At 61.2% G+C, this 17534-nt stretch overlaps 1 protein-coding gene across 1 annotated transcript in view; it reads left to right on the forward strand.

Moving 5' to 3' along the window:
* SH3TC1 (SH3 domain and tetratricopeptide repeats 1) overlaps positions 1-13692 on the forward strand; it is a gene marked incomplete at both ends in the record, with an annotated part of 30138 nt that extends 16446 nt beyond the window's left edge. The window contains 7 exons of the mRNA XM_080697288.1: positions 886-2562; positions 6076-6256; positions 7252-7402; positions 8634-8756; positions 9309-9459; positions 10294-10490; positions 13435-13692. Of these exons, the coding sequence (XP_080553414.1) occupies positions 886-2562; positions 6076-6256; positions 7252-7402; positions 8634-8756; positions 9309-9459; positions 10294-10490; positions 13435-13692 (2738 nt within the window). The remainder of the gene's footprint in view (positions 1-885; positions 2563-6075; positions 6257-7251; positions 7403-8633; positions 8757-9308; positions 9460-10293; positions 10491-13434) is intronic.
* Between the last annotated feature and the right edge of the window lie 3842 nt (positions 13693-17534).

Genomic DNA, 17534 nt, shown 5'->3' on the forward strand with positions numbered 1-17534 from the left:
TCTAAACCATGTTTAATTTTTGTCTTATTCCAAGGCTTTGCAGACTAATAAAGAGACTGCCTTGCACATGCTACTTACATGTGAATGTTAGGCACAAGAGGCCATTTCATCCTGATTCCTTCCTTCCAAATGACTTCCCCTTAAGCCTGTGTTTTGCAGCAGGGAATGTCTGCTTCCGCGCAGAGCTGGCTCTGGCTACGGCCCCTGTGCAAGGGCACAGTCCTGCCAGGGGTGGTGACCCAGCTTGTCCTTAATCCTTTGGTTCCTGAAGTCCTCAGACTCCCCAGCCACCAAAGGCTAAAGGTGGAGACATGTCTGGAAGAGATGTCCCTGCCTGCAGTGGAGAGGGCAGAAGATGGTCCCAGCTTCTCTCAACACCCTGGCGGGATTTGCCCTTTCTTTCGAGGTTGGGGACAAACCCCAGGTCTCAGGCATGCTGGGCCACACCCCCGCCCTTTTCCCCATTTTGTGTGGCGGCTTTTGAGCCAGTGTAGATCAGTAGTGCAGATGGGCTGCAGATGATTTTAAGGATGTCAGCACCCAGGAGAGCCCGACGTGCTGACAAAACCCACCATCCTGGTCCCAGTGTGACGCTGAGAGGAAACGGGCTGTGGCTCTTTCTAAGGGCGGAGGGTCTGCGAGCGCTCACTGGGCTGTGATGCAGATACCCCCTCTGCTCTCAGAGGAGCAGAGGGAGCGGCTCAGGGGCTGCTGGGGCGCAGCGCTGCCCTGTGAGAGGAGCATCCTCCCAGAAGACATAGATGTGCCCCACGCCTGCCTCTCAGGTGCAGGCTAGTGGGGGGGTTGGGGGCGCGGCAGCTGGGGACAGGTCAGGGGAAGTCCCACACAGACACCAACCTGACCGTGCCTTTCTATGCCTTGTAGGAGCACTTCCACCTTGCCTGATCCCGGTGCTGCGTGAGCCCCTGCAGACAGTGAGGGACGCTCTGGGACAATGTAAGACGCTCCCCGAGGAGCCAGCGCCCTATGGGCTCCAGGAGGTGTCCAGCAGTGTGAGCTTACCAGACACGGAGGAGCCCCCATGCTGCCCTGACGCCGAGGACGACTGGGCCGACCCACAGGCCCTGGAGCCGCTGCTGCAGTGGCTGAACGCCCCCGGGTTCGAGGCCCGCTTCCTGGGCCTGTACGACATCTCGTTACCATGGCTGAGCAGCGTGTTCCGCAGCTTCACCGATGAGGACGCGCTGGCCGGGCGCCTGGCCCAGGCCCGGGGAACGGCCAAGAGGGCTGGCCTCCACATGGCCCTGGCCAGGATCTGCTTCCTACTGGGACGGCTGTGTGCCCGGAAGCTCAAGCTGTCCCAGGCCCGTGTGTACCTCGAGGAGGCCCTGAGGGCCCTGGGGGGCCACCTTGGGGACCTCTTCCTGGCGGTGGCTGTGTATGCCAACCTGGCCACGGTGTACCTGAGACAGAAGAACAGGGAGAAGTGCGTGCAGGTGGTGCCCAAGGCCGCGGCCCTGCTCCTGGGGACACCCGGCTGCGTCTGCAGCACCGAGGCCGAGGCCGAGCTCCTGAGGTTTGGGCTGCGGAGGGCCATCGTGGGCCAGAGCCCGCAGGCCGAGGCCCGGGCCTGCTTCCTGCTGGCCAAGCACCACACCCACCTCAGGCAGCCAGACGAGGCCCTGCCCTACCTGGAGAGATTGCTGCTTCTGAACAGGGACTCAAGGGCCACGCTGGGCCCGTGGCTCAGCAACTGCTACCTGCGCCTGGCGGACATCTATAGCCGGAAGTGCCTGCCCCACCTGGCGCTGAGCTGTGTCCAGGTGGCCTCCTGGCAGAGCCCAGGCTCCCTGGCCAGCTCCCTGAGGAGTGTGGACCTGGTGCTGCAGAACACCACCCAGCTGCACGGCCAGAGGACAGCGGCCCACCGCCTCCCACCCCAGATCGCCCACCACCTCAGGCGGGCGCTGGGCTCCCCGGCCTTGGGCACAGAGCGGGCACTGCACGGCCTCCTCTACGCCAGCCTGGCCTGGCTACACAGCCAATACGCCCGGCACGAGCAGGCCATCGCCTTCATGACGCGCGCGGTGGAAGCCGACGCCTCGGCCGGTGGCCGCCCAGTCGTGGACCATCTGGTGGCCCTTGCCTGGTTGTACATGCTACACGGGCAGAACCCGGTGGCCTTGGACATCCTGCAGTCTGTCCTAGATGCCGCTGTGGCCAGTGAGGACCAGGAGGGTGTGATCGCCAACATGGCGGCCATCGCCCTAAGAAGGATGGGCAGGACCCAGGAGGCAGCCGAGGGCTATTACCGTGCCCTGCGCCTGGCTCGGGGCCTTGGCCAGCTCCGGAACCAGGCTGTGGTCCTGGCCAATTTTGGCGCCCTGTGTCTGCAGGCTGGAGCCAGCAATCTGGCCCAGCACTACCTGCTGGAGGCCATTGGGCTCTTCTCGCGCCTGCCCAGCAGGGAATGCAGCCGGGACTTTACCCAGGTGCTCCTGTGGACCGGTCACCTGTGCACCCGCCAGACCCTCACCCAGCAGGGCAGGTGCTACTACCAGTGGGCCTTTCTGGTTGCCATGGAGACGGACCATTTGGAGAGTAAGTGTCCCCGCGTCCCTCCTCTGCTCCCCTCTGTTGGGCCCACTGGCCGCCTGTTAAGAGAACGTGTTTCTTTCTATCCCTGTGCGGGCAACACCTGGGGATATGACTCAGGCCAGCGGCTGTTTTTCTACCACCAAGAAGAAGGCCGAGTGGTGGAACCAGCAGGTGTTTGCTCGTGTCTTGGAGGCAGGTGGTGGAGAAAGGCTTGTGCTGGTTTGCAAGGAAGGCTCCACACCCCGACACCCATCCTGGGCAAATGGGGCAGCGGGTCGCTCTAGATTAAACCCTGGGGACTCGGGGCCTGTGTGAACCGAGAGGAGCCTGGCCTTGAAGGCTGGCGCCCCCACGGCCTGTGCGCTTCACACATTCTCTCCCCAGGGGAGGCGGAGGCTGCGTGATCCTGGCAGAATTCCTCCTCATGCTGGGACAGATGCCAGGCTTGCCTACACCGAGACCGCAGTGGTCCTTGTTGAGGGCTGGGGGAGGGGCTGAGCCCAGGAGACAGAGGCCAGATCTGAAAAGCCCACAAGGGGGTGATCTGCTGACGACGGGCAGCTCCTGGCCCCAGCCTATGGGCTGGGGAAGTCTACAGTCTGGAACTGGATGACTGGCGGGTTTGGGGCGGGATGGCCAAGCAAGGGTGGTGGTCTGGACCTGCCCTGTAGCCACACAAAGGGCAGGGGTGATGGCAGAGTTGGAGCGGGCCACTGAGTGGTGGATGGCAAAGACCTGGGCTGAGGAGCTAGACAGGATCCAGGTGCTGCAGGCTGCAGCTTGGCCTTTCCATGAGTGTGCTGGGGGAAAGCGCTTCATGGCTATAGAACACTGTGAGCGCTCTAGAACACGTAACCCGGAGCACTCTAGAACACGTAACCGTGAATGCTCTAGAATGCGTAACCCTGAACCCTGAGCGCTCTAGAACGTGTAACCCTGGATGCTCTAGATCACGTAACTGTGAGCGCTCTAGAACATGTAACCCTGAGCGCTCTAGAACACATAACAGCCGCGAGCACTCTAGAATACGCAATAGCCACGAGCGCTCTAGAACGTGCAGCCCTGGGCGCTCTAGAACGTGTGACCCTGGGTGCTCTAGAATGCGTAGCCCTGAATGCTCTAGAACGTGTAACTGAGCGCTCTAGAATGCGTAACCACGAGCGCTCTAGAACATGTAACCCTGAGTGCTGTAGAACACATAACCGTGAGTGCTGTAGGCCACTTTGAATACCACAGAACATGTAACCATGTGTGCTGTAAAACACGCAGCCATGGCAATGGGTGGGAGTAGGTGGGATGCGATGGTGGCAGAGGTGCCAGGGAGCCTGCGGTAGAGGCTGGTTGAGGGAGGGAGCTGAGAGTCCCAGGATCAAGCCGAGAGTTGGAGAGCTGAGGCCCTTTGCTCATCCTCTGGTGGCCCCCAGACCACTCAGGGAAGGGTCTCGTCCCCCACCAGGGCCCCAGGGGAGGCAGCCCGGATCTGAGCACACCCAACCCCAGGTCCAGCACGCATCCGTGGCCCTGAAAGAACAGAAGTTTGGAAGTGACCATGTGAAGGGGCCCGAGGAGGGGAGGGCGGGTGGATACCCACAGAGGGCATCTCTGGCTGGAGGACACCCTCGGGACCTGCAGGAGGAAGCGGGCCCCCGTGGTTTCTGCAGGACCTGACTCTCCCAGCTAGTGGCATCTTCTATGTGGCCCTTCTCAGGGTGCTGGGGATTCAGATCTGGGTACACCAGACAGGGACCCCGGGAGCCATGGCCCCCTCGCCCTTCATGTTGAACTCGCAGCACATGGAGGGTGGGCTGACGCGCCAGGCCGCCAGCCGGGTCCCCGGGCCCTTCTTGAGCCGCCGTGTGCGCAGTGTGGCTCTCTCTAGGAACTTGGTCGCACTGAGTCGGTTTCCGATTTGTTGGCATATGACTGTTCCGAGCACTTTCCCATGGTCTTTTGTTGCCGGGAGGCCGACAGCAGCTCCCTCTTCAATTCCGATGTCAGTAGTCTGTATTTTCGATTTTTCCTTGGTCAATCTGGGGAAAAGATTTATCCATTTGTCAATCCTTTCAGTGAACCAACCTTTGGTTTTACTATTTTCTGTCCCCCTGTTATTCTGTCCCCTGATTATTATTATTCTAAATAACCTGCCCCGCTGATTATTTAGAAATGTTTAGTTTAGCCTGGCGTGGTGGCACACGCTTGTAATCCCCGCGCTTGGGAGGCAGAGACAGGAGGATCGAGCAGGTTCGAAGCCAGCCGCACTGGCTTAGGAGACCCTGTTTCCAAAAAATGTAAAAATAGGTCTGGGAGTGTAGCCCGGAGGTAGAAGGGCTTCCAGGAACCCCAGTACCACCAAAAAAAAGAAATGTGTAGTTTAATGTTCACATATTTTTAAATTTCTCTAACTTCCTCCTGTCCTCCCAGATTATTATTTTATTGTTTTCACTGTGAGGCTCGTGACTTTCTTCTTTTTTGCTCACTTTGGGATTTGTTAACTCTTTCTAGTTTCTTAAGATTGAAATTTAGGTGTTGAGTTTCCAGTTTCTCTCCTTTCAGGCAAAGTATGAGTCTCCCTCGGAGCAGAGCTTTAGCCGCATCGTTTAAATTCTGGTGCACGGCGTGTTTGTTTCATTCATCTCAAAGGAGCTCCTAGTTTCTCTTCTCATCTCCTCTGATTATGATTATTATTCTAAATAACCTGCCCCACTGATTATTTAGAAATGTATAGTTTAACTTTCACGTATTTTTAAATTTCCGTAACTTCCTTCTGTCACTGATTTCTAACTTTATTCGTTGCTAAGAACGTGTTTCCTGTGATTCCAACCCTTTCACACTTGTGGAGGTTTGTTTGGGGGCTGAGCTGCTCTCTCTCGGAGGTTGCTCCGAGGATGCCCGAGAAGACGGCCCTCCGCGCCGCTGGGCGGCCTTTGATAAGCACCTGTCAGGTCTGGGAAGTTTATAGTGTGGGTAAATCCTTTATTTCCTTGTATGTCTCTGAATTACTCTTGACAGCTGGAAACTCCGCATGGCTCCCAGAGCCCTGGTTTTAGGAGAGGCTGGGAAGCCTGTGGTTTGGAGCCTGGCCTCCTGGACGGGGCACAGGCTGTGGAACGCAGGGACCTGGCAGAATCTCACTGGACCAAGTGCCGCATGCCCCAAGGCAAACACTCGTCTCTGGACTTTGTGTCCATCTGCAAGGGGGGAGCAGGTGCACCTCGGCCATCAGCTCAGCGTAGATAGCCCCGGTCCTGACCAGGACAGGAGGGCTTAGTGAGGCGGACACAGGAGACCTGTAGTAGTGAGGAGCCCGGCCCACACGCTGGCCCCGGGCTCACTGAAGTGGTGAGCACTGTCTCTGGAGCCTCCACCATGCTGTTCAGTGGGCACAGCGTGGCGTGTGCTGCACGGGCCACCTAGACTCTCTGGGCTCAGTTTCCCCACCTGTGAGGGCCTGGCTCAGGAGGTGGAGGAGGCCTGCAGAGCTGTGAGGGTGAGCTCTTCCTCCCGTCCTCTCCCCAGGCCAGATGCAAGCCGTCCAGACCCTCTGCCACTTCTACAGCAGTGTCGTGCCCAACGAGGCGCGGTGCGTCGTCTACCACGAGCTCCAGCTGGCGCTGGCCTGCAGGGCGGCTGACAAGGCCCTGGAGGGGCAGCTCCTGGAGGCCATCAGCCAGCTCTACCTGTCGCTGGGCACCGAGAGGTGAGGCCAGTGCCCTGGGGGCGGGGGGGGGGGCGGCACTGGAACTGCGTCCCCGGGCGGCCCCGGTCCTTGGTGACCATGGGGTTCCTTGGACCCCATCAGCAGAGCTGACCTGGAAGGCCTGGGGCTTTCCTGACCTGGCTCGGCCTCCCTGCGGGGTGACAGCCCTTCTGTCTCCCCACTCACCTCCCCAGTGGGTGGCCCAGACCCACAGAGACATGGCTGCTCTCCTGCCCTGGTGGCTTGGCGAGCTGGCCTCTGCTGGCCCTGCGTCTCCAGCCGCTGGCCCCCAGACAAGTGTGGAGGCGGAGCCGGCTGTCCCACCCGCTCCCCGGGCAGGGTCTCAGCTCATGTTCTAGGTGGGGCCCACCCAAGGATCCTGGGCGGCCCACAGGCCCAGGAATCGTGCCACTTACACCCCTTCATGCGGGGCTCACCAAGGGCAGCAAAGCATCTCGAGGTCCGCAGGGTCCTGCCTGGACCTTCTTCTTGCAGCAGGGCCGCAGGCTCCTGTGCTAGACTGGCGCTTCTCAAAGTGTGGTCCTGGGCCAGCAGAGGGCGTCGCCTCATCTGAGAGCCTTGTGGAGGTGCTCAGTATGGGGCCCTGCTCCAGGCCTGTGGAGTCAGAAACTCGGAGCAGGGCCCGCCCTCTGCCTGGGGAGTCCTCTGGGGGACAGGCAGTTTGAGAACCACGGGCCTAGACGGTCTCTGAATTTCTGCCCCATGCCTATGGATCCTGACGTGTTCAGAAAAGACGAGGCTGTGTTTGGACAGGCGGGGAGAGACGGGAAGCATGGCTCTCCTGCCGTGGCTGGTGTCTTCACTGTCTCCTTTGAAGAAGGCTTTTCTGTGCTGGGCGGTGGCAGGGCAGCTGCTGTGCACAGCAGAGGGGCCGCGGGCCTCAGCATTCCGGGCCCTCCATCGGCGCGCCCCCACTGTGGACCGGCCCAGGCTGGTCCCACCGCGCTTGTTCTGATGTCTGCGCCTGTTTGCAGGGCCTACAAATCTGCTCTTGAGTACACCAAGAGGAGCTTGGGGATATTTATTGACCTGCAGAAGAAGGAGAAAGAGGCGTACGCCTGGCTACAGGCGGGGAAGATCTACTACATCCTGCGACAGAATGAGCTGGTGGACCTGTACATCCAGGTGAGGGCGTGGGGCGGCCGGGCGTATGCACCCATCCATCCACCCCGTCCCCCACACGCACATGCTCACGTAATATGTCTACCACACATCCATCCACTATCCATTCATCCACACATCCATCATCCGTTCATCCATCCATCCATCTATCCAACCATCCATCCATCAACCTAACAACCCACCCATTCATCTATCCATCCATCCATCCTTCTAGTCACTCATCTGTCCACCCTAGGGCCACTATTGAGTACCCACTGTATCCCAGGGGTCCATATCTTCCCCCTCCCCCTTCTCCCTCACCATCCCTGACAAGGATCTGAGCCCCCGTTGCGCAGAGTGCGGGGCTCTCACGGTACCCATACACAGAAGGTGCTCAGCTGGCCAGTGCTGTGTCCACTGTCAGCATGTGGAGGACCTTGCTTTAGCAGTACACGGCACACTTCCTTCAAAATGCATTTATCATAAAAGCTATTTTTAGAGGCTTTCCAAAACATAATGTGATTTGGAACAAATTAGGAGACGTGTGCGAGCAGCCCTTTGCACCTCCCCTGACTCGGGGCTGAGGACTCAGGATGGGGAACTCATGGCTGGGGGCGGAGGCAGGCACATCCGCAACCCGTCCCGCCTGCCTTGCGGCCGGGGCATGGCACTGGGTGGGCGCGGGGACTCCAGGCAGCCTGGAGGCCAGGGAGATTGGAGTTGCAGGGAGAGGAGACTAGCGCCCACCTGGTGGAGGAGGATATTCCTGGCAGCAGGACTTGCAGGTGCAAAGGCCCAGAGGTTGGTGGGGCCTGGTGCTTCCTGGGAACGGCCAGCAGTTGGGTCTGCTGGACTTCAGGCAGGGGCTGAGCTTGCCTTCCCTTGGCGCCTATTCATTGAGCCCCTACCACCTGGTGGTGCAGGAGGAGCCACAGTCAGGCTGAGGTTGCTAAGGGCCCAGAGGAGAAGTAGCCACAGGGCAGGATGTTGTGGGGACCTCGGGGAAGCGTGGTGGGCAGAATTGGAGGCTGGATCTGAACTCTGTCTCGCACACTACCAACACTTGCACTTGCCTGGGTGCCAGGCTGTGGTGGGACAGGCTCCTCCTGGCTCTTAGGTGTTCACAGCTATGGTTCCCGGGACCCCGAGTGCACAGGGACTGAGCCGAGGCCGAGCCTCCAGCGGGAGAGGAGAGGAGGCTGTGGCGCACCTGGGCAGGTGTGGTCTCGGTCTCCAGCGCCCGCCCATCTTGCAGGTGGCACAGAACGCAGCTCTGTACACAGGGGACCCCAACCTGGGGCTGGAGCTGTTTGAGGCGGCCGGAGACATCTTCTTCAACGGGACCTGGGAGCGGGGAAAAGCCGTGTCCTTCTACCGGGTGAGGGTGCTGTGGGCCATCGTGCGGGCCTCAGGGAGCGCCCCGCGATGGCTGAGCACAGGGGTAGTGAGGCTCTCGCGACCTTGAGACGCAGTCTGGGGAGGCCTAAAGAGGCCGCTGCTCTCGCATTCAGGGGCCTAAGTGAGCCAGGCGGAAGCCCTGTCTGCATCTCACAGAGGAGACACGTGAGGCTCAGAGAAGCTCAGACACGCGTCCAGGAACACACAGCACTCGGGAGAGGCCTGGGCTTCTTCCCCTCTCTGCACCCAGAGCTCATGGAATGCAGCTCCTTCCCGGTCCCATAAAGGTGCACACTTTAGCAGAGGGTTCCGGACCCTCCTGCTTCGACCCTTGCTGCACAGGACAGGAAGGGCCCCACTGAGGCTGCAGGAGGGTCCCCAGATCTCAGATTGCGGCATCGGGATGGACCCTGCTTTCCCTGGGGCACCGAGCTGCGCAGAGATGCATGGCGGGGGCCAGGGGGTGGAGCGCTCCCTGCCTGGGACTTTCCACGCCAGCATGCGGAGGCCTGACCCTCCTGCGTGTGGACAGGACCGCGCGCTGCCCCTGGCCATGACCGTGGGGAACCGAGAGGCGGAGCTGCGGCTGTACAACAAGCTGGTGGCGCTGCTGGCCGCACTGGAGGAGCCCCAGGAGGGCCTGGAGTTTGCACACGAGGCCTTGGCACTCAGCATCGCCCTGGGTAAGCTCCAGCTCCATCCTGGGACAGCTCTGACTCTGCAGCCCTGGCTCAGGGGCGCAGGCAGGCGGCGTCCCGCAAAGGTGCCTCCCACGCTCTTCCTTAACAACTGAGCCTCTGCCCGCGCCCGTGCACCTGCGCTGCGGGCACTCCTGTTTCTCCGCTCCCCAGATGTGCCAGGCTGAGCCTCCGCATACCCTGAGCCTCTACATTTTTCCAGCTGGAAAAATCTTTGCCAACTTTCTGAAAACCCATCCCTTCTCTCTGTCTTTCTCAATGGAGGGAGCCCCGAGTGGACTGGCCGGAGCCTGGTGCCCAGGCCTGGCCCGCAGCGGTGTGCGGCAGAGTTTGAGTGCCTTGCTCGCTGGCTCCACGCGGGCCCGCCAGTGGGCCACCCAGGCCGGCTGGCCCACTTGCAGGGGAGGGAGGGCAGAGACTCGCCAAGGTTGGAGGCTGGGCTCATGCACCCAGGAAGGGCCACTGCCAGGTCTGCGGTCTGACCAAGCCGTGGTGCCCAGAAATGCGCAAACCACCTGCTCCTCGTTTAAAGAAGCGACGGAAGACGCCCCGTCTAGGTGGCTGCCCGCAGGCATGGGGCTGAGCCACCCAAACCCACAACCCGGCCAAATCCCGAGGTAGAGCGGAGGCAGGCGTTACCGGCCCACTTTGCAGGAGGGAAAACTGAGGCCCAGGGACAGGCAGTGGGCAGCTGGAGCTGCCGGGGCCACACCCAGAGCTCAGGGGCAGGAGCGGCGCTGTGGGTCTGCATGCTTGCTCCTGATTGGCCCTGCCTGCCCTGGGGGCCTTGTCCTCACACCCGCACCCCCTTTCCCCCAGGGGACCGGCTGAATGAGCGAGTAGCCTGCCACCGGCTGGCGGCCCTGCACCAGCGCCTGGGCCACAGCGAGCTGGCCGAGCACTTCTACCTGAAGGCCCTGTCGCTGTGCAGCTCGCCGCTGGAGTTTGAGGAGGAGACCCTGTACTACGTGAAGGTGTATCTGGCGCTCGGTGACATCATCTTCTATGACCTGAAGGTGGGCGGGGCGCCGTGCAGGTGGGACCGGGGGCCAAGTGGTCTCCTGGAGGCTTTCTTGGGCCTGGCTCTGAGGAACACCGTGAGGTCATCAGACTCTGTCTAGCCTCCCAGAGCTGAGCTGGGCATGGTGGCACACACTTATAATCCCATCATTTGGGAGGCTGAGACAGGAGGATCACCGTTTGAGGCCAGCCTCAGCTACTTAGTGAGGCCCTTTGCAACTCAGTAAGACCCTGTTCAAAATAAAGAATAAAAAATAGGGCTGGGGGTGTAGCTTGGAGGTAGAATGACCCTGGATCCATCCCCAGTACTGGAAAAAAAAAAAAAAAAAGACACAGGACAGGAGGTGGTAAACGGACATCAGCGGGGAAGTGTGGTCAGGGGGACCCCTGGGGGAGGTGACACCAAAGCCAGCCATGGTTGCCAAGTAGGAGTTAGCCAGGGGAGAAGGATATTGGGGTGGCACCGTACCCCTGCGACTCACATTGCAAGGTCCAGCCCCATCCTGCCTCTTCTTCCAGCAGCCTGCTCTCGGGAGCCCCACCCAGAATCCTTAGGCACTCTTCAAGTCTCCTGGGTGGGCGGGGATATTATCATCCCGACCCACAGGGCGGGAAGCAAAGGCTCAGGTGCGGGCGGCTGGCCAAGTGGTCCCCAGGGCTGCTCAGGCTGATCTTCCCCATCTGGCTCCTGTCTTGTGTTAGTTTGTCCCCAAGCCCAGCACTGCACCCGATCCTGCCATCTGGGGGTTAAGGGTGCCCCAGCTCAGAGGCTGAGCTCTGGGGGCTTCTGAGTGGCGTCCAGAGCTGGCCCCCCCGCCCCAGGACCCCATTCTGAGTTTCCTATTCTACCCAAGGCTCCCTGTGTGGGCCCCCTGAATGCTGGCGACACCTAGTGGTCATAGTGGTCTCTGTAGCCTTCTGCTGAGGCCAAGTTCCTGTGCGCCCTGGGGTGCTGCACCTGGAACCCAGAGGGACACTCACCTGTGACCCTGTGACCCTCAGGCTAGAGGCCAATGAAGGAGGCCTTTAACTCACCATGGTCACACTGCCACTCCCCAGGGAGGAAAAAGTAAGGTCACTGCTGAGAGCCAAGGCCAGGGCCAGGTGTGTGGGTGAGAACCCTCCTGCCTCCTGCCTCGGGAGGCTGGGGAGGCCGAATCCTGACCAAGGACACTGGCCCTGCCTCCGGACGGCACTCCAGGCCCTATCTTCTCCTCCCCACAACCTCTGGAGTGGGGTACAGTGCTCCCCAAGGCTGGTAGCTTGGGTCACAACAAGGCCCAGAGGCATGTTGATTCTGTGTCCTTTCTCTAGACCTCCTGCCTCCTTCCCGGTGGTCTCCGGGCTCGCCATCACCCACACCACCAGCCTTGCCCTACACTTCCCTCCGAGAGCACTCTGCCCCACTTCAGGCCCTTCTGGTTTCCAGGATGGCGTGGGGGTCAAGAGGGGCTGCAGGACTGGGGTGCCGCCCAGAGGCAGGGCCCAGGGCGTCTGTCAGTTGTTTAACCCTGCCGTCTACCCATGGCCCATCAGTCAGCTAAGCAAGAGGTGTGGGACAGACTTGAGTGTGGATTCAAGCAGGCACATGCACGCACGCGCGCGCGCGCGCGCACACACACACACACACACACACACACACACACACATAGTGTTTCTCCCTGTAGAGTCAGGCTGCCACCTCCTCCAGGAAGTTCTCTCATCCACCCTGGGCTGAGCCAGGTGCTTCCCTGAGCTTCCCTTTGCCACAGACCTGGCCACCCTTTGCCAGGGGCCCAGGACTGGGCTCAGGGGTGGCCTTGAGCCCGGGCGGTGAGACATGCCCACTAACTCTGTGCTGTAGAGTTCTTGGGCCCTTGGGTGGGGCAGAGAGGAGACAACTTAGAGTCCTGGACTCTGTCCTTGGCCCTGGGGCACCATTGTGGGAGGCTAAGGAGGGGAGGAACGGCCAAGGGTGGGTCTTAGGTTATCCCTGGGTAACCCTGCATCCAAGAGGACCTTGGAGATGCTAAGGCCGCAAGGCCTCGGGAGACTAAGTCAAGGGCGAGGCTGGGGAGGCCGAATCCTGACCCAGGACGCTGGCCCTGCCTCCGGGCAGCACTCCAGGCCCCATCTTCTCCTCCCCACACCCCCTGGAGTGGGGTACAGTGCTCCCCAAGGCTGGTAGCTTGGGTCACAACAAGGCCCAGAGGCACGTTGATTCCGTGTCCTTTCTCCAGACGCAGGCCTAGACTTGGCCTCTCAGCAGCTGCTCTGCTCTTTACTTCCTGGGGAGGGGAGGAGAGAGGTGTGATCATGGAGAGATACGGGCGTCCAACAGGGAGGTCCAGCCCCAAGGACACAGGGTCACGCCGAGCACCCTCTGGACGGCCAGAGGTAGGGCCAGGGGCATGGGACTTGGCCACAGTGGAGGCTGTAGAATCCACTTCTGACCACCAGGTGTCGCCAGCACATAGCAGGGGCTGGGGACTCAGGGAGGGGTCCTGGGGAGCCCCAGCTCCTAGCTGCCTGCAGGGGCTCCCAGGAACTCAGCCTGTGAGCTGGGACACCCGTACCCTCAGCAGAAGCCGTGGGGAGGGAGGAGACAGTGTGATTCAAGTCAACTGTCAAACACAGGTGCGGGCAGGATGGGGCCAGGGTCTGACCAAGGGGCTGCTCATGCCCCCCACACCTCTGGGTCACACTGGGGCCAGCCTGGGACCCGCCCTGAGCTGGCACTGGGAGCTGTGTGGGTCCCCCCCTTGGGAAGCTTCAGGAACCACACCCAGTCATGAGGACCAGTGCACCCTGCTAGCTAAACCCCTGACTGTGTGACGGGGCGAGATGGGGCGTTCTCACAGGGTTGCAGGTTGCAAGCAGCGGGGCGCACCAGCCTGGGGTGGCGAGAACCCCCCATGAGTTAGAAGTGGACTCCGGTCACACCCCACGTGTCCCCCTCAGGACCCTTTCGATGCGGCCGGGTACTACCAGCTGGCGCTGGCGGCGGCCGTGGACCTGGGCCACAAGAAGGCCCAGCTAAAGATCTACACGCGCCTGGCCTCCATTTATCACCACTTCCTCAGGGACCGCGAGATGTCTCTCTTCTTCTACCAGAAGGCCAGGACCTTCGCCTCGGAGCTCAGCGGCCGCAGGACCAACCTGGTGCCCCAGCGCTTCCGCGGCCGTGCCCCCTGGCTGGCCCCCAGCCACCCGCCCTGACCCCCGAGGGGTGGACTCCATGGCAAGGGACCCTGCTTCCCCCGGGGCTCTGCTTCTGGGAAGTGGAGGCCGGAAGGAAGGGCCAAACAGCAATAAATGTTTTTTAGCAACTTGCTTTGGTCTCCAGAGCATCCCTGCTCCGCCCCCGTCTTGGCTACCGTGGACCACTGGGAGCATCAGGCCGGGCAGCCCTGGCTGGCTGGCTCATGATTCACCCAGAAGAGTCGCTTCTCAAGCTCATCAAAGGGGACGCTGTGGCGGAACTCCTCAGAGGATTCTGAGATGGCCGTCTCCCCCTGAATTCCCCCAGGGTCTGCCCTCCCCCACCCCGTGCCCGTCATCCTCAAACACCCCGTGTGCGAGGTCGGGTCTGTTGCCAGCCCTGTTTGCCATTGAAGTGGTGCACAGAGGGGTTAGGCGTGTGCCCACCGTCACACGGCGGGCAGAGGTGGTAGCCACAACCTGGTACGGTGACCACCCTGCTGCTGCCCTGTGGCTGCATCAGGGATGTGTCTCCCATTTGGCCTTGAGAGTGGCTCCTGGGCCTCCCCGCCCCTCCACGGTGCCTCAGTGGTTCTGGGCCCCTCCCCATGAACACTGGCCATCAACCCTGCCCCCAGAAGCCCGGGGGCTCCTGCATCCTGGCCTAGGAAGGTGGCCCAGATGGTCATCCTGGCCAGGCAGGGAGACCGAGGCTCTGGCTGCAGGATCCTGGGTGATTCTACCCATGCTGCACTGCTCCGAGCCTCTGGTTCAGACATGTTTAATTGAAGTGAACTTCACGTCGGGGCAGATAATCATCCACTTAGAAGTTTGTGGAGCTGCGTCTAGTGTATCTGTATGGCACACCGCCCTGCCGGCCAGTTCCAAAACACCTCCCTCGCCCCTGGAGCAACCTCCTGGACCCCCGGAGCAGTCACCCCTCAGCGCCCTCCCCAGACCCTGAACAGAGGGAAAGGGAGGCCGGGAGGGGGCTGCCTGCACTGGAGCCCTGGCGGGCAGGGCTGAGCCCCACACCCAGAGCACAGAGCCTCCTAGCTTTTCTTCCCAGCCCCTGACCCGCTCAGCAGGCCCGCAGCTGGTCTCTCCCACCAGGGGGCAGCAGAGAGCTTTCTAGACCCTCCTGGCCTCCGGGAAGGGAAGAAGCCCCTGCTGGAGACTGAGAAGCGCCTCCTGGCCCAGGCTCTGTGCTGCGGAGGGTTTGGGAGCAGGAGGCCGCACAGGATGGTCCAGGCTGGGCACGGCCAGAGATGTTCGGCACAGTGACTCTGAGGACACACCCCGAGGTGTGCCCGCTGTCGTCCCCAGCACGCAGGGCCCAGGAAGGCCACCTCTCTGAGCCTGTTTGGTCACTGCTAAAATGAAGCTGATGTGTGGGGCTGGAGTGAGGCAGCCCCGGCCTCGGCCGCCTGTTTCCTATTAACCACGCTGACGCCTGTGGGACCCACTCCAACGACCACAGAACGTGGCGCCGAAGGCTGGGTGACTCCGTCCACTCGCCAACCTCTCAGAGCCTTCATCTGTAACCAAGACAACCTTACCTCGGGGTCCCAGGAAGGGAGAGTGTGGGCAGGCAGAGCGCAGCGTCACGCAGCTGAGCGGGTGGCGTGGGGCGACCTCATCTATGGGATCGGTGGGCCCTGTCTGCCCCTCGAGGCCTGGCCCCAGGCAGCAGCCCCCCCATCCCGTCTCAGCAGAATGGGCTGAGATGACTCATGGGCCCGTGCGGGGTCCCCCGCAGTGAATGGGCCCCTGCCCAGAGCTCAAGTCTCCTGAGCTACATTCAGCACACACAGCCGCCCCACTAACCATGGCAGGCCAAGCCCTGGGGCAGGGGAATGCTCCAAATGGACTTCCAGAGGGACTTCCGGGACTGGGAATGAGGTCATGCTCCATCCAGGGATCCTCACAGACTCTTCTCTGAACAGACCCCAGCTCCTGACTGTGGGGCGATGGACCCCACCCCAACATGGCTATGTCCCTCCTCGGAGCCCACGTGGCCCTCGGCACCAGCTCCCTCCAAGGGGCAAACGTCCAGGCTGGCCTCTTGCTCTGGATGAGGAGTCTGAGGCTCAGAGAGGGCTGTGACCGTCCTGAGGGTGCACAGCACGCCTGTGGGCATCCTGTCACCACCCAGGGCTGCGAAGCCTCGCTCGGACGATGGATAGGCGTCCCATGATGTCAGGCTCTCCAGGGCAGACGGGAGGAGCCCCTTGGGGAGAAACGAGTTCCTGGTCATCAAAGGGCTTGAGCCACGAGGGACCAGGTGACCGCGGGGCCGGAGGTGCCTCGGACTCTGGTCTGCACCATCTGTCACCTGACTTCGTGCTCCATGGAATATGGTAGTGTCTGTCTGCACGTGCTTGGGGATCCTGTGCCTGCCCGGGGTGTCGGTCACAGGCTGGGCGGCTATTAGGGCCTGTCCAGCGCTGCGGGGTGGCGCCATGCACGCGTGGGGGACACAGGCTTGATTCTGGCTCTGAGTCGAAGCCAGCATGACCTGAGCACTCAGCCGGAGACCCACGTGCACCTGGCCCTGTGCTGAGCTCAATTCCTGTAACAGGGACCAGGGGCCGCACTGGATATTGTTAAGATGAACGGGCACAGGGGTGCGTGCCTGTTATCCCAGTACTTGGGAGGCTGAGACTGGAGAGTCACAAGTTCGAGGTCAACCTCAGCTACTTGGGGAGATACTCAGTAATTTAGCAGAATCCTGTTTCAAACTAAAAAGAATTAAAAAGGCTGGGGATGTAGCCCAGAGATAGAATGCCCCTGGGTTCAATCTGCAGTAGAGTAGGAGAGAGAGAGAGAGAGGTCAATGGGTTAATAGCATAGGCGACCCCTGGCCCACCTCCAGGGCTTGTCGGACCCTCCAGGGTTGATGTGTCTGTGCAGCACCATCACGTGGTCCTGCCCGTCCCCAGAGCCTCAGCCCCCGAGAAGCCAAGCAGGCCTCTCCCCTCGCACCCTGCCCCATGGGCATCCTGCCTGCCCAGTGGCTAGAGAGGAGCCATCCAGCAACAGACTCCCACGGGCCGGCCTCCTTGGGCCGACAGCTAGCAGGTAGGAGCCCTGAGTGGCTCATGGTACATGTGGGCTCCGTGGACACGCCGGAGGCCTGAGCCACAGGAGGCCACGACCTGACGTCATCGGCAGCGTCCCTCTCTGGGGCCCCGAGGCCCCCGACAGAAGCAGGAGGCCAGGGAGGCACAGTCACCTCCCCACCTCTGCCCCGGCCCTCTGGGGCAGGCCTCCGTGTGCAGGAAGAGCGCTGGTCAGAGAGACGCAGGGCCCACTCACCACCCACGTGGTCCTGCCACTGTGTGTGGGCATCTGTGCAGTGGTGGCCAGCTCTGCATGGACAAGGACACCTTGAACAAAAAGCTCGGTGACAGGGGAGGCGTCCCACCATTGCCATGGCCAGCTGCCTGAGCCTGAGGGGGGCCTGCGGTGGCCGACAGTGGACACCAGGGGCTAGAGTGGGCTGGGGTCCTGCTAGGCCCTGTCGGTGTCATGCTGGCCGCCCACACAGTGCAACCCGGTAAAGAAGAACCTGGCTAAGGAGCGTTCAAAAAACGAGTGGGCACGCCAGGCCCTGCAGTGCACGCTGCAATCCCAGTACTTGGGAGGCTCGTAGGACAGGAGGATCACAAGTTCGAGGTAGCCTCAGCAACTTAGCAAGACACTCAAAAACCTAGCAAGCCTGTTTCAAAATATATCTATATGCCAGCCGTGGTGGCGCAGGCTTGTAATCTTAGCATTTGGGAGGCTGAAACAGGAGGAGAGCCAGTTCATGGTCAGCCTCAGCTACTTAGTGAGGCCCTTGAAACTCAGTGAGACCC

The sequence above is a fragment of the Muscardinus avellanarius genome (genome assembly GCF_963383645.1).
Source record: "Muscardinus avellanarius genome assembly, chromosome: 6".
NCBI classification, from domain to species: domain Eukaryota; kingdom Metazoa; phylum Chordata; class Mammalia; order Rodentia; family Gliridae; genus Muscardinus; species Muscardinus avellanarius.